The sequence below is a fragment of the Coturnix japonica genome, chromosome 4, assembly GCF_001577835.2.
Source record: "Coturnix japonica isolate 7356 chromosome 4, Coturnix japonica 2.1, whole genome shotgun sequence".
NCBI lineage: Eukaryota > Metazoa > Chordata > Aves > Galliformes > Phasianidae > Coturnix > Coturnix japonica.
Genome location: NC_029519.1, coordinates 76,692,201 through 76,705,220, shown reverse-complemented (window position 1 = coordinate 76,705,220; position 13,020 = coordinate 76,692,201). Strand labels below are relative to the sequence as shown.

The following is a 13,020-nucleotide window of genomic DNA, read 5'->3' as shown; positions in this document are numbered from 1 at the left end:
TAATTACAATTTAATGGATAGAAAGCAACATCTGTTTTGAATATAAAATATAAACAAAATTATGTATGTGCCAGTAGGGACAACAATGTAGTCTGGCTGTGGATTAGGCAAATAATCAGATGTTACAGCCACCATATACAATAGGTTATATAATTAATGTAAGGGATATGATAATAAATTGAACTTTTACTCATAAGTTTCCAGTTTTAAATAATTTGGTTAAAATCTGAAGTTTTGGCTGTTTATTCATGTTTATAAAACATTTACAGCATGTGTAAAACTGGAAACTAAGTCAGGATCTGTCCCATTTTCCAGCTCCATTTGAAAACTCCTAAAAGGCACAAAAAAGCCTTCTCAGACTACAGAACAGAAAGGGAACTGTCTTTCAGCCTTTACAATTCATTGCTACAAATAAATCGACCTTCTAGTAAATGGAATGTAAGTTTATATAAGAATTTAAACACTAGATTCCAGTAAATAAGTCAAGTTGTTTGACAGAAAACACAGCTATGTGCTCCTGCAAAGCAGCGATGATAAACCTTTCATTTCTCTGCTTTCTGGAATAAGTTTGGACCTACTGAAATTACAGTAACCAGATGATGAATTTCCTGAACTTGAGTGCAAACATGGACAAAACAAACTTTGCCATACTGAGGCATGAAGAAAGATGAGAGGGGAAAAGGTGCAAACCCTGGAAAAACTGCAGACCGGGCTGGATGGGTCCAGGCTGGATGGGGCTGTGAGCAACCTGGTCTAGAGGGAGGTTTCCCTGCTTACTGCAGGGGGCTGGAACTAGGTGACCTTAAAGTTCCCTTCTAACCCAAAACATTCCATTAAAAAATTCTATGAAAAACATTGCATGAGCACAAAAGTATACACTTGCCTACAAATAACTTAAAAGAGAGCCTTTAAAACTTGCTGCCATGTGAGGCTTTTATTTGGAACAGCACAACAAAACCTTCATCACTTGATTTTTCAATCAAGAGACTACATCAAGCCAAAAAGGCACAAGTCAATCACGCTTCTGAAGGGTTTCACGAATCTGAGAAGACCAAAGTTTATATCTGACAAACATTTGGCACAACTAGTGCAGCTGACATGGAAACCCCATATGTATTTCTTATGTAAAAGGAGTAATACACAACTTGGGGGCGGGAGAGCTTCCATGTGGAAATCAGGAGTAGACTGAAATCTGCTGTTAGAAAGCATATGCCTGTAGCACGGGTTTCCTTAAGTTAATCATTTACAGACAGAACAAGAGATGGAGCAATCTACCATATCTGACATACAAGCCTCCAGACTCTCTAGCTTTTGGAAACATAAGTCAATGTCAGTAGAGCTGTTTTATTTTATGCTGTTTAACATTTTCCCAGCTAGATCAGATCCATGTTACGCTCTGCGAGAAGCTTCAAATCTTCATCTAAAAGAACAATCATTGAGAATTCTGTAAACAGTTAAATAACTTTTTTAGCTATGCAGAAAATTATGTTGTTAGGGGCATTTCTGCAGGTGCTCCCATTCACAGCAAAGAAATGCAATAAAAATCAGAGGAAATAGAAATGGGAGATGAACGTTAAATTAAAAATTAACATTTAATGTTAATCGATTTCCAAAGAAAACGTGGATCTACGATGAACTGATTTTACAGAGTCTGGATTGTGGCCAATGAGAATGGAGCAGAGAAGACAGGGACAAGAGTAGCCCAGTAGCAGATATTCAAAGGAAACCAGTCTTCTGGTATTGTGTCTATCTACCTGTAATGCCCTCCTTAATTAAACACTTTAATTAAACACTAGCTCAGGAATTCCACCTGAAAGCCACCTCTGGTCTCAAGCAGAATTAAGCTCCTGCAGATTTCAGTAAGGAAAAAAAAAATGCTGCCAGATGAGAAGAAAGAATCAAATTAAAGGCCCCATTCTGTGAAGGGCAGCAGTAGGACACCAGCAGCAAATCCTGTCACTGACACCACTGGTCACACGCAGACACTCACTGACTCACCAGCACAAAGCACCTCAGGCCCAGGCCCTGTTGCCTGCATTTCTTGAGTTTGCACATGAATTTAACTGTACCACAGAATTGTTTGAGGTGGGAGTGACCCTTAGTGATCATCAAAACCAGCTCCCCTGCAATGAACAGGGACACCCACAGCTCTACCAGGTGCTCAGTGCCCCTCCAACCCGACCCTGAAGATCCCCAGGACAAGTTCCAGTGACTCACCACACCTTTCTCCTTATATCCAGTCTAAATCTCCCCTCTTTTAGTTTGAAACCTTTTCCCCTTGTCCTATCACAACAGATCCTGTTGAAGGGTCTTATCCCCTTCTTTATTGTGATCCTCCTTTACATAGTGAAAAGCCACTCTGATATCTCCCAGGCCCTTCTCGGAAGATTTCCTGAATAAAGCAGTATCACGCCTGCTATCTGTCTGCAACAGCTGATATGTGCTGGGTGTGATCACAGAAAGCTTACCTGATCTGCATCTGTCTGCTTAACTCTGTTGTAGGATCCTGCCATGTCTCAACTATAAGGTGTACACTAAGCTCTTCAAACCTGCGAGAGGGTAGAAAAACCACAAAGATCTAAAAGCATGGAGTGAATTTACATTTCATCCATGAAGTGCAAAAGACAATAAGGTGCCGATGGTTTTAGATGAGGGTTGACGTCTCAAGACTCCCACATTCTCCTTCCTCCCAAGTTTGGGTGCCTGAAATCCCTTTGCAGATGTGGACTCAGCACGTTGCTAGGCTGCCAGGACTGCCAGGCAGCAAATCAGAGCACGCAGATGTAAGTCACGCTTCCAGCGCAACGCATCGAGCATGTTTTATTGGTAAGGAATCAATAATCTACATTGCTATAATCAAATGTAAAATGTGACCGCATTTCTCCCAGGGGGAAGAAAAAAAATAAAAGAAACCTGTAAATCATCCTTACCGCCCTCTCAGAATAAGGCTTATACACCCAATTCTCCAATTTGTTATCAAATCAAATTTCAATCTTAATGAACAAAGCCACTCACATTGCACAACATGTAATTAAAATTCCTACTACTTCTTTCGGGGCTCCTTCTATTCACTGCCTCACCAAATTATTAAAACAAAGCAGTTCCTATGGCAACTAATTCATTCTCTGCATTATTATATTGTTTCTAAACATCAGAGTCTAGTCATTCTGACTTGCATGCCCTAAATTCCAGTTGGAAATTCTGAACTTTTGTCTTGCCAGAAAAGCCTTTCACAATCTATGCATTCATGCAGATAAAGATAGCTAGAGTGCAGCTGCTTTTGTTTACTGCAAGAAGAAATAACTGTTACTAAATCATGTGAGTTTGATAAATTGATGATGCCTCCATGCAAGTGCGAAGCGGCACTCGGGGAACGAGCATGGGACTTTGTGGAGCACTGCGCAAACATGACCATCTGCAGGTTAGATAAACTAACAACAGCTCCAAGAAGTGACTGGCAGATGTTGTGGAAGCTGAGTAACACCTGCCTAAGTGGTGGCTGATACCCAGCAAACACACAGGTAATGCTCATCCAATCAGTGAGAGAAAAACAAAATGAATGGCAGGAGACAAGAAATAGAACTTAAATTACCTGGGAAAAAGTTCCTTTAGCATTTAATAAAATCATTTATTTAAATGTGCATGCTTTGACAAAAAGAAACATGCACTGTATATTAACACATTCTTCTTAATTACCCATTAACTGAAGTCTTAGTCTATTTGTATTTGAGTGTCATGTATGCACAAGGAAACCTGAGGAATACAAGTAGGAGCAAAAGAATCACACCTTCCCTCAACACCTTTTGTGTGCTTCCAACCTCCTCTGTAATTTTTATTGGTTATTTGGGTGAATCTTCAGTTAATTGGAATATTGTGTCCAGTTCTGGGCTTCCCAGTATAAAAAAGACAGGGATCTCTTGGAAAGAGTCCAGCGGAGGGCCACTAAGATGGTGAAGGGCCTGGAGCATCTCCCCTATGAGGAGAGACTTAGGGAACTGGGTCTGTTTAGCCTTGAGAAAAGAAGGCTGAGAGGGGACTTGATCCAGGTTTATAAATACCTGAGGTGTGGGAGCCATATTGGCGAGGCTGGTCTCTTTTCAGTAGTGTGTGGGGACAGGACTAGGGGTAATGGGATGAAAGTACAGCATAGGAAGTTCCGCACGAATGCGCAGAAGAACTTCTTTACAATGAGGGTGACCGAGCACTGGAACAGGCTGCCCAGGGAGGTGGTGGAGTCTCCTTCTCTGGAGATATTCAAGACCTGCCTGGACGCCTACCTGTGTGATGTGGTTTAGGGAGCCTGCTTTGGCAGGGGGGTTGGACTCGATGATCTCTAGAGGTCCCTTCCAACCCCTACAATTCTGTGATTCTGTGATTGGCAGAGTGGGAGGTTTAAAAATTCAGTGCTAGGTAGGATGCTACCTGAAAAAGAAGGCTAGATGAAAAAGGAAACTGGGATAATTCTGAGCAACCGATTCCTGGACAGAAAGAGGAAAATATAAAAGCAAAAATACCACTCCTAGGCATCATAAGAAATTCAAACTTAACACTTAATTCTTGCAGGTAAGGACAGAGGAAGGGACCTTCTGATTTATGTGCCCACACAGGGTACAAAACTGCTGCTCTGATCCCCAGCGGTACCTGCAGGTACACTTTTGGCTGCTCCAAACACAAGGCACGTCAGATGGCAAAGCATTGTGTTTTAAACCGATTTCAAGAGCACTGCAGCCTGCTGTTACTTCTACCACAGGACCTAGGAAGGTGTCCTACACGTTAAGCAGAGGGGTCTGGACTCAAGAGCCGCCCATCATACCACAAGGACTTCCCTTCCCCTGGCAGAGGCTGCCTGCAGTGCCTCCAGCTTTGGGCAGGCCATGCCCAGGCCCCTCTCAAGGAAGCAGCTATAGATGCTTCAGAACCAGAAGTCTGTTCCTCCTACAGGAGGAAGCAAAATATAATCCCTCCTTGCATCTCACACTGCGCTTCCCTAAGGATGGGAACTGCCTCTGTGAGAGCTGAACACGTCTGCTTTAATTAGATGACTATTTAAATTTTTCAACATGTTTACCAGACATTTAATCTTTGCGCAGCTCTCTCTCATTCAGTTTTCCAAAGCAGGGTGTAAAGCTGTGTATAAACCTAAGGCTTTTAAAGCATCTTCCCTGACCCCGGGCTGCAGTAAGTACATATTACCATCAAGTACTTTGATTTCTAAAGCTTTGGAAAGTTCTACCAGGCACTCATGTGCACTGCATACAAGCTAAATATCTAGTCCTAAAGGTCTTTTTTAATTCTCTGAGGAGTATTTAGGTTTAGACAACTAGGTGTGGCTAAACAGTAGGTTCTAATTCAAACACATATGATATTAAAAATATAACAATTACAACCCTGTAAGCCCAGCTGTGAGTTTCAAGCTGAGTTGTGTTTACCATACTTGAACAGTATCAGTTTTGTTGTTTATGTGTTTAAATATACTTAAATGTTTAAGTAATGCTATTTTGACAGAAGGGGGCCTAAAGGAAAGCTGGGGAGAGACTTTTTATAAGGGCAGGAAGCAACAGGACAAGGGGAGATGGTTTTAAATTGGAAGAGGGTAGGTTTAGACTCGATATTAGGAAGAAATGCTTTACTGTGAAGGTGGTGAGACACTGGAACAGGTTGCACAGAGGCTTTGGATGCCCTCTCCATGGAGGCACTCAAGGCCAGGCTGGATGAGGCTGTGAGCAACCAAGTCTAGTGGAAGGTGTCCCTTCCTATAGCAGGGGGTTGGCATTAGATGGTCTTAAAGGTCCCTTCCAACCCAAACCATTTGGTGATTCTATGACTTGATCACAACTGTTAAGAAGTGCTCTGTTTGCATCATAACTGTACTTTGCCATAACAAGTAGTACTTTTTTTTCAATACACCAATGAAAATATAACTCTACAGGTGAAATATGTAATGCTGGGCACAGCAAAAACACGGCTTTTCTTTAAAAAGCATCAAAATTTAAGATCAGTGACATTATTGTTTCAGTAAAATTAAAAAGCTTCCTCTAAAATTCCCCTCTCTCCCTCCCCTCCACCCGAATTTTCTTGTTAAGATAATGCTTTTCATTAGCAGCTACTGTTCAGCATCATTTAGGGCAGAATGGGCTTTTAAGCTAATTTCTTTCCATACAATTTGCACTGTTACCAGTAACACCTCTGTAGTATTGCAAAAGCTTAAGTGCATGCAAATTCAAAAACTGTTTTGGTAGCACATAATGAAGACTGAATTTCAAAGACAAGTTGCAGCAGCAATCCAAAAGAACTCCAACACCTTCCCAAGGAGATATTGAGGATTAAGAATAAAGTATAAAAGGGAAAGTGAACTTGCCCATAAGCAGTTCAACTCTAGTTGTCCCAACAGAAAGGATGGGTTTGCATTGGGGTGAACAAACCCCAAATACACAGATATACAAACAGTCACAGACAAGCTTCTTATATGGCTTATATGACTATTCATGATAGCAACTTTTTCAGTTCATTGATTTCTCTTAGTCCATAGAACTCCATGCTGCTCCTTGAAGACAACGCTCATGTAACAGGTTAAACACTTTACCTCTCTATTTCAAGCTCACAGAAGTATTCTCAAAGTTCTTGCACGCAGAACACATGAAAACAGATGAATTGCTATGAAGACCCTTTAGTGAAGAACAAGAACAAATACATTTTTACTTCAAGACACTGAAATCTGAAAGTAATGGGTTATTCACGGAATATTCTGCTTGTGTTATTCATAGACAACTCTGCTCGCTTACACACCTTCATCAGTTACAGCTGAGAGATTTCATGGCTGGTCCCACAGAGAGGTTTTGCTGGCTGATACTACCTGATTCCTCATTTAATTTCTACCGGATTGCTTAGGAAATAGGGAATTCTCTCCAGTTCAGAGTCCTTATTTATTTGCTAAAGGCACTTTGGGCTTGAAAAACACATTTTTGGTGAAGGTTAATTGGTACTTCGTGACAGAGCAGCTTTCACTGAGGAAACAACAAACAATAAAATATTAGGAATCTTTTAGCTCCCTCTGCTGCCCTAATCCTTCAGTGAGCTTTCTTCTCAAGTCTGTGAAAAAAGACAAGCAGCAAAGCAGCCCATCGTTGTTCTTTCAAGCAACACACGGGATGTTCAGCATGCCCAGCACTATGAACACAATGCCTAAAGAAAAGCATATAAAGTGCTGTGTGACATACGATTGTCCGCAGTTGTATGATGTCCCTTTGTTCTCTAATACCTGCAGGAAGTCAGCTACGAACATCTTCAAATCTAAACACCAGTTAAGATTTATAGCTAGTTTTCCAAAGAAAATAACACCTGCAATATCCACTTACATAAGGAAGTGCTGAAGAGTACTCAACACCTGAGAACATTTATTCCACTTCTCTTTGCAGATTAAGATATGCAGTACAAACCATCTTCAGCAAAATTCCTTTCCCTAACAGGAGAAGCCAAGCAATGGCCAGGCAGGCTGCTGCTCTCATTAATACCCTGAAAACTGCCCAGTTTCACAGCTGCAATGAGCAAAGTCACAGCTCAGGTACACCAGATGGGCTCCAGCAGTGGTCATGGAGTACAGTCATTATATTATGGAGTACATACATTGTCAACCTGCTGCTTTCACGTGGTAAGAAGTTGGGCTCTCTGCTACAAGCACAAGAAAGACCTGGATCCAGAATGCAGCTTTCAAACTTTTGGCCACTCTGTATTTCAAGACCTGCTCATAAATGTAGAACGAAAACCTGGTTCTGCTCACACCTGGAGTCACCAACACACCACATCAACTATGAAGATGCATCCTATTAGATCTCATATTATACAGCACCACAAACAGGAAGAGGAGCTTTAAGAACACCTGTTTTCTGATGGAAACAGAAAACCTTGTCTGTATCCTTGAAAAGAAACTACTCCTTTATCATGTACATTTCTGTCCTTTAAAGAGCACAATGTTCAGTTACTCACCAGTAATCAGACTTCCCTGAATAAAGGCTGTCCTTCGTAAAAGCAAAAGATGAGAGATTTTATCTGAACTTTCTGAAACACGTGCCATTAATATGCATTTTCTTTTTCAATTCAGGAACCCCGTTCAACTCTTCCTCTTTCCTTAAGTAATAAAGCCACGCTGTTAAAACCACTATAACACATTCCAAGCTTTATTCTGGGCACTTAAAGGAAGAGGCAACCTGTGCAGAAAGAATGACATTAAGCTGTATACCAATGCTTCAGAAAGAGGAAAAGGGATTGTAAGGATTGCTGAGAAGCTTTGGGTGTGCAAGGATGTCTTTTTTACTTCCAAAAGCTGAACTAGAAAACCACGTCACGTCTGTCAGGGGTGATGCAGGGTCTTCACTGACCTGTTGGACATGCACCGTTGGTATTTTCTCTGTGTACCAGGTGCCTGCAAATCATTTTTTCTTTGTTTCAAGCTATCAAACCAGAAAAATCAATCTCACAATTTGTTCACAGAGAATCCAGATGTAGCAGAACTGTCCTCATGCTGTAGCCGCCTTCCATTGCCTTCCTACCTCATCTGTTAGCTCCTAGCAAACCACCAGGTCACACATCCCCAAGGTAACTTCCAAGCAATGGTCAGTAAAACATGCACACACTTAATTAAAGATTTCTAGAATATAAGCAAACATGCAGCACTGTTTACAGATCTGTTACAATGTGAAGTGCAATGATACCTTAATTAGAGATAACAACATTTCCAAATGCCAAAAACATTTAGATTTTTTCAGATTACTCAGAAAATGAACACATTTTATTTTTGCACTGTGACACTTCCAACTGTTCTGCCAAATGTATACTGCTATAATTATGCTTTGCAATCATCAGCTTCACTGGAGAGGGGGACAAAGAACAATATAATCAGTAACTAATAACTATATATAATCAGTAACTAATAACTAACATCTTTCACGTGCCTCGTTACTATTTTTCTACAAGAGAAGAAGCCTAAAAGCTACTTTATCGACTGTGAACAAGTCTAACATTAGCATCTCAGTCTGCCCAGGACCATGCTGTTATGCCAAGGCAGACTTCATGGCTACCAGTGGAAGCTGAAAACCACAGTTTCATATCTGGCTTCTTCAAGGGACAGTCCAGCTGCCTTTACTTAAGTCAAAGCTGGTTTATAGAACTGTGTAAAGGAGACAACACATGCAAGAACATGGCACACCATTCGAATAAGCAGGGGAAAAAAAAATAACCCTGAAAATAGCTTCAGGATGAAAGGCAAATATTCAATTTCATATTTAAGAAACCACTGAAGGGAATCATAGGTACCTCAGAGACAAAAATTACTTACACAACTACATTAAAAGAGAACTAATTGCTCCCCAAGTAATAGAGTCAGATTTTTTCTCCGCTGAGTATTAAGTGAAATTTAGTAGTAGCGCTCCCATGCCGTCATTAACTTGGGAGAACAGTAAATCCGATGCTGCCTGTTCAATTGGTTGCTTAATTTGCATGATTCGTTACTGTAAGCGAGTGTGCAAATTGCTAAAAGCCATTGGAAAACAGTTCAACTCACAGAGCACTTAAAGTGCACAGCCCTGTAACTTCCAGGAGCGCTTGTGGCGATCCATTAACTGCACAGAACAAGCTGTGTGCAGCCCTGTGCACATGTTCACTGCACCAACATCTCATTTGGGGAATCAGTCCCACACCATTCAATTTTTAGCAACTGAATTTCAACTCGCTATCACCTCCTTTGAGCAGTGAGACAAACAGTAATGAAATGTGGTGCGTCACAAAACCGCTGGCATCTCTTTATAGATGCAATAACGCACAAACGCCTGCTCATCACAAGTTTTTATGTTAAACAATTTAAAAATATACATATAAACAGCAGCAGTAATTAGCAAACCACCGCTACCTGCTTTTAGTGAGCTTGCAATAAAATCCATCTTAAAAATAATTCTTTTTTTCTGAGCCAAAAGGTTGAGAGAAAAGAAAGCTTTACGGGGACTGTTGAACAAAAAAAAAGCTGACAGAGAAGATAAGCCACCTTTAATAGCTGTACAGCTCATTAAGTTTCCTGAGCTTTAAAAGAAACATTATGCATCCTCCTAAAATATAAAATACTTAGGCTGTGTTATGGGAAATACGTGCCGAGAACTCCTTGATTCTTAAACCTGAACAGGACCACATAGAGAGAACAGCTTTTCTAAAAACAAACCTGCCCCCTCATTTTTATCCTACATTACACACTGGCACGGATCTAACAACATCAGCCAGAGATGTTTACAAACCTCTAAGAACATCAGGAGCAGAATATAGATCTGACGTTTTACACAGTCAAACTGAATTCCTGTACCCAGAAAACCTTAAGCATTTTTCCATATCCATTTTTTCTTCCCCTCTTCTCTTGTTTACCCTCTTCCTCATCTTCCCACTCCCACAACACAGCATTTATCCAGCATATGGTAAAGGGGATTAGGAAGTCAAAGTGGCTAAAAAACTTCATTCCTGCTGTATTTTTCAACTGCATCAATTCCCAGCAGCGCATGGCCACACAGATAGATTTTAGGATGCAGTGAATTGTGTAAGGCTGGGAAAACAAGCCACACAAATGGCTGTGATTAAACAGTGTCACAACATGTGAACACACAGCCTGAGGGAAGCCGCTGCTGTTTTATACAGTCACAGAACCTAACGGTCTGCCACCTCCACCCCGACTGCATTCTTTGCCACATCATCACAACTAATTTCTCTTACGTCATCCAACTGACAAATATAGTGACCCTAAGAGAATGGTGGAGTTCAGTTCAGCTGTGGGTGCCCTCAGAAGGGACAGGTTTCTCTGTCCTCTCTCATTTCCGTCTCCTCATGCTTTGCTAATTCAGCTCACACTAAAATAGGCAAAAATAAAATAAATATATACCTTTAAGTTTTCTGGTAAGGTCAGACACAGAGACTCTAGAATGAGGACCTAGGACCAAAGGATGAACAGCACAAAGCACTGTGGCATCTCACCCATAGGTCACTTCCATCTGATCCTACAACAGAGTTGTCCAGAGGAAGGGACATCCTTCCCAATTTCCCACCCTCAACAGCCAGCTCCCCAGTTCTTGGTGAGCAGATAAAGCTGACACCTTGGCCAATCAGTCAACTAGTGACATGAGACCAATTTGGATCAAGTATTCAGGGTGAACTAAGCTACTTTTTGTTGAGATTACATCACTTACGAAATTGTACCCTCTGGTACTCTGATGAAATGCCTTTCTCTGGCTTTGTCATAAGGAACTGTCCATGTGCCCCTCATTCCTCCTTTCCAACTGCTATTTCAATGCAACTCGTGAGTCAGCTGTGACCTAGACTGAGGAATTCACCTACATAAAAAAATTCTCAAACAAAATATTGTATTTTTAGTATTGGTCCTCTTCCACTTTGGTTCATTATATGGGTACACTCATATTGTAACAAAGAAAGGGGAAAAGAGGAGGATACAACAAAGCTACCAGTGACTGCTGACGACCAACACAGCTGCTTCAAATGCAGTTTACTGCTTCAGTATTAGGCATGATGCAAAAACTACTCATCCAACAGTCTGTACACTTACTCCAGTCATACCAGAACGGGTTTGGTAAAGAAGTTAACAGATCCCTTCTAAGAAGAAACAAGCATCTAGTATTAAAAAAACATCATTAAGCCTCAACCACTTGTGCATTCATCAAAATACAACTTATCCCTCAGCCTGTTTTCACATCAAATCTGAAAGAAAACAAAGAACACCAGGAACATACAATTCACACAACTGTGATTCAAGATTAATTGACTGATGCAAGTGATTCCACTCCTTTCACAAGATCTTGGTATTTTTATTAACGTTCATTAAGTTTGGGGGTCTTCTGGGATTTTTTTCTTTAACTTCTTTCCCATTTCCTCACTAAGACCAGATATGGGCTCTTAAATCAATCTATATGAAGCATATCTGTAGAGAAAGACCCTGGAGAGGATTATGTGGTCTCCTTATCCTTTTGTGGTTGTTATTTTATACAAACCCACAAGCTTTCACAACATCTTGGCAGAACGTTTTAAAATGCTGAGCTGGAAGGAAACGGAACTGGACAACAGTACAGAGTTCCCACACTCTTTGCTTTTATTCATCAAAACCCAACACCTCTGCACAGTTAACAGGATTTCAACAGGAAACACATCTCAATTAAAAAAATACACTGAATGACCAAACGAGCAGAGTTCTGACCTTCAGAAATATTTATAATCCACTAAATGAATGCAACCTTAGAAATTGAAATATCCAACCTTCAAATATGCGATCCAGCCGTTGCCGCTTCACTTTGTGTTTGTCCATTAGAGACATAAGAGGGGAAGCTCAGAGAACGTCTCCGCACAGTTTGATGATGGACTTCAAGTCAGCCACAACTCAGAAACGTTTTCTGCCTTTTATAAACTTGTTTGTTTTTTAAACCTGTGAATAGAAAGACAGATTTCTTAAATATAGTGGGTTTTTTTCCCACCCCTTTCCAGAAGAGTGACCTATGTATACTTAAAAGAATAAGAAAACATTCACAGTTCCTAAATATACTTGGTATCCTGGGATTTCACAATAAGCTTCCCCATAGGAAGGCATCATAACAAAGCAATCAAGGAAATGCTCCTCTCATCCTTAACTCCATGATATTAGAATAAATTAGAGTTTGATACTGGGAAGTTTAGGGTCACGATTCAAGAAACATATAACTGAAGATGTGCATCCCAGTGAGAGCACAGACTGCCAACATCTATATCAAGCAAATGGCATTTAAAACAGCTTCATGCATGACTAGGCAAGCTCTTTGGCAGCACACACAACTAAGCACTTTTCAGATCCTGCGTAGCTGGGCAAGACAGCAGAAGGGTAACACAACACGAAGCCTGCAGGAAGGGGGTGGGGAGAGGAGAAACATCCCGCATCAAAATTCTCACCAAAATGTACACTGTAAATAAAACACACAGGAGCAAGTGAATGGGTAAAGCTATAGAGATCCTTGG

The 13,020-nt window shown here is 40.8% G+C and overlaps 1 protein-coding gene across 2 annotated transcripts in view; it reads right to left on the bottom strand.

Moving 5' to 3' along the window:
- Positions 1-13,020, bottom strand: part of CTBP1 (C-terminal binding protein 1) — a 195,851-nt gene that overhangs the window by 137,848 nt on the left and 44,983 nt on the right. For both annotated transcript variants that reach the window (XM_015862567.2, XM_015862566.1), the window contains one exon: positions 12,292-12,457. In XM_015862567.2, coding sequence (XP_015718053.1) covers positions 12,292-12,349 — 58 coding nt within the window. In that variant the 5' untranslated portion in view covers positions 12,350-12,457. Of the gene's footprint in view, positions 1-12,291; positions 12,458-13,020 lie in introns of those variants that run through there.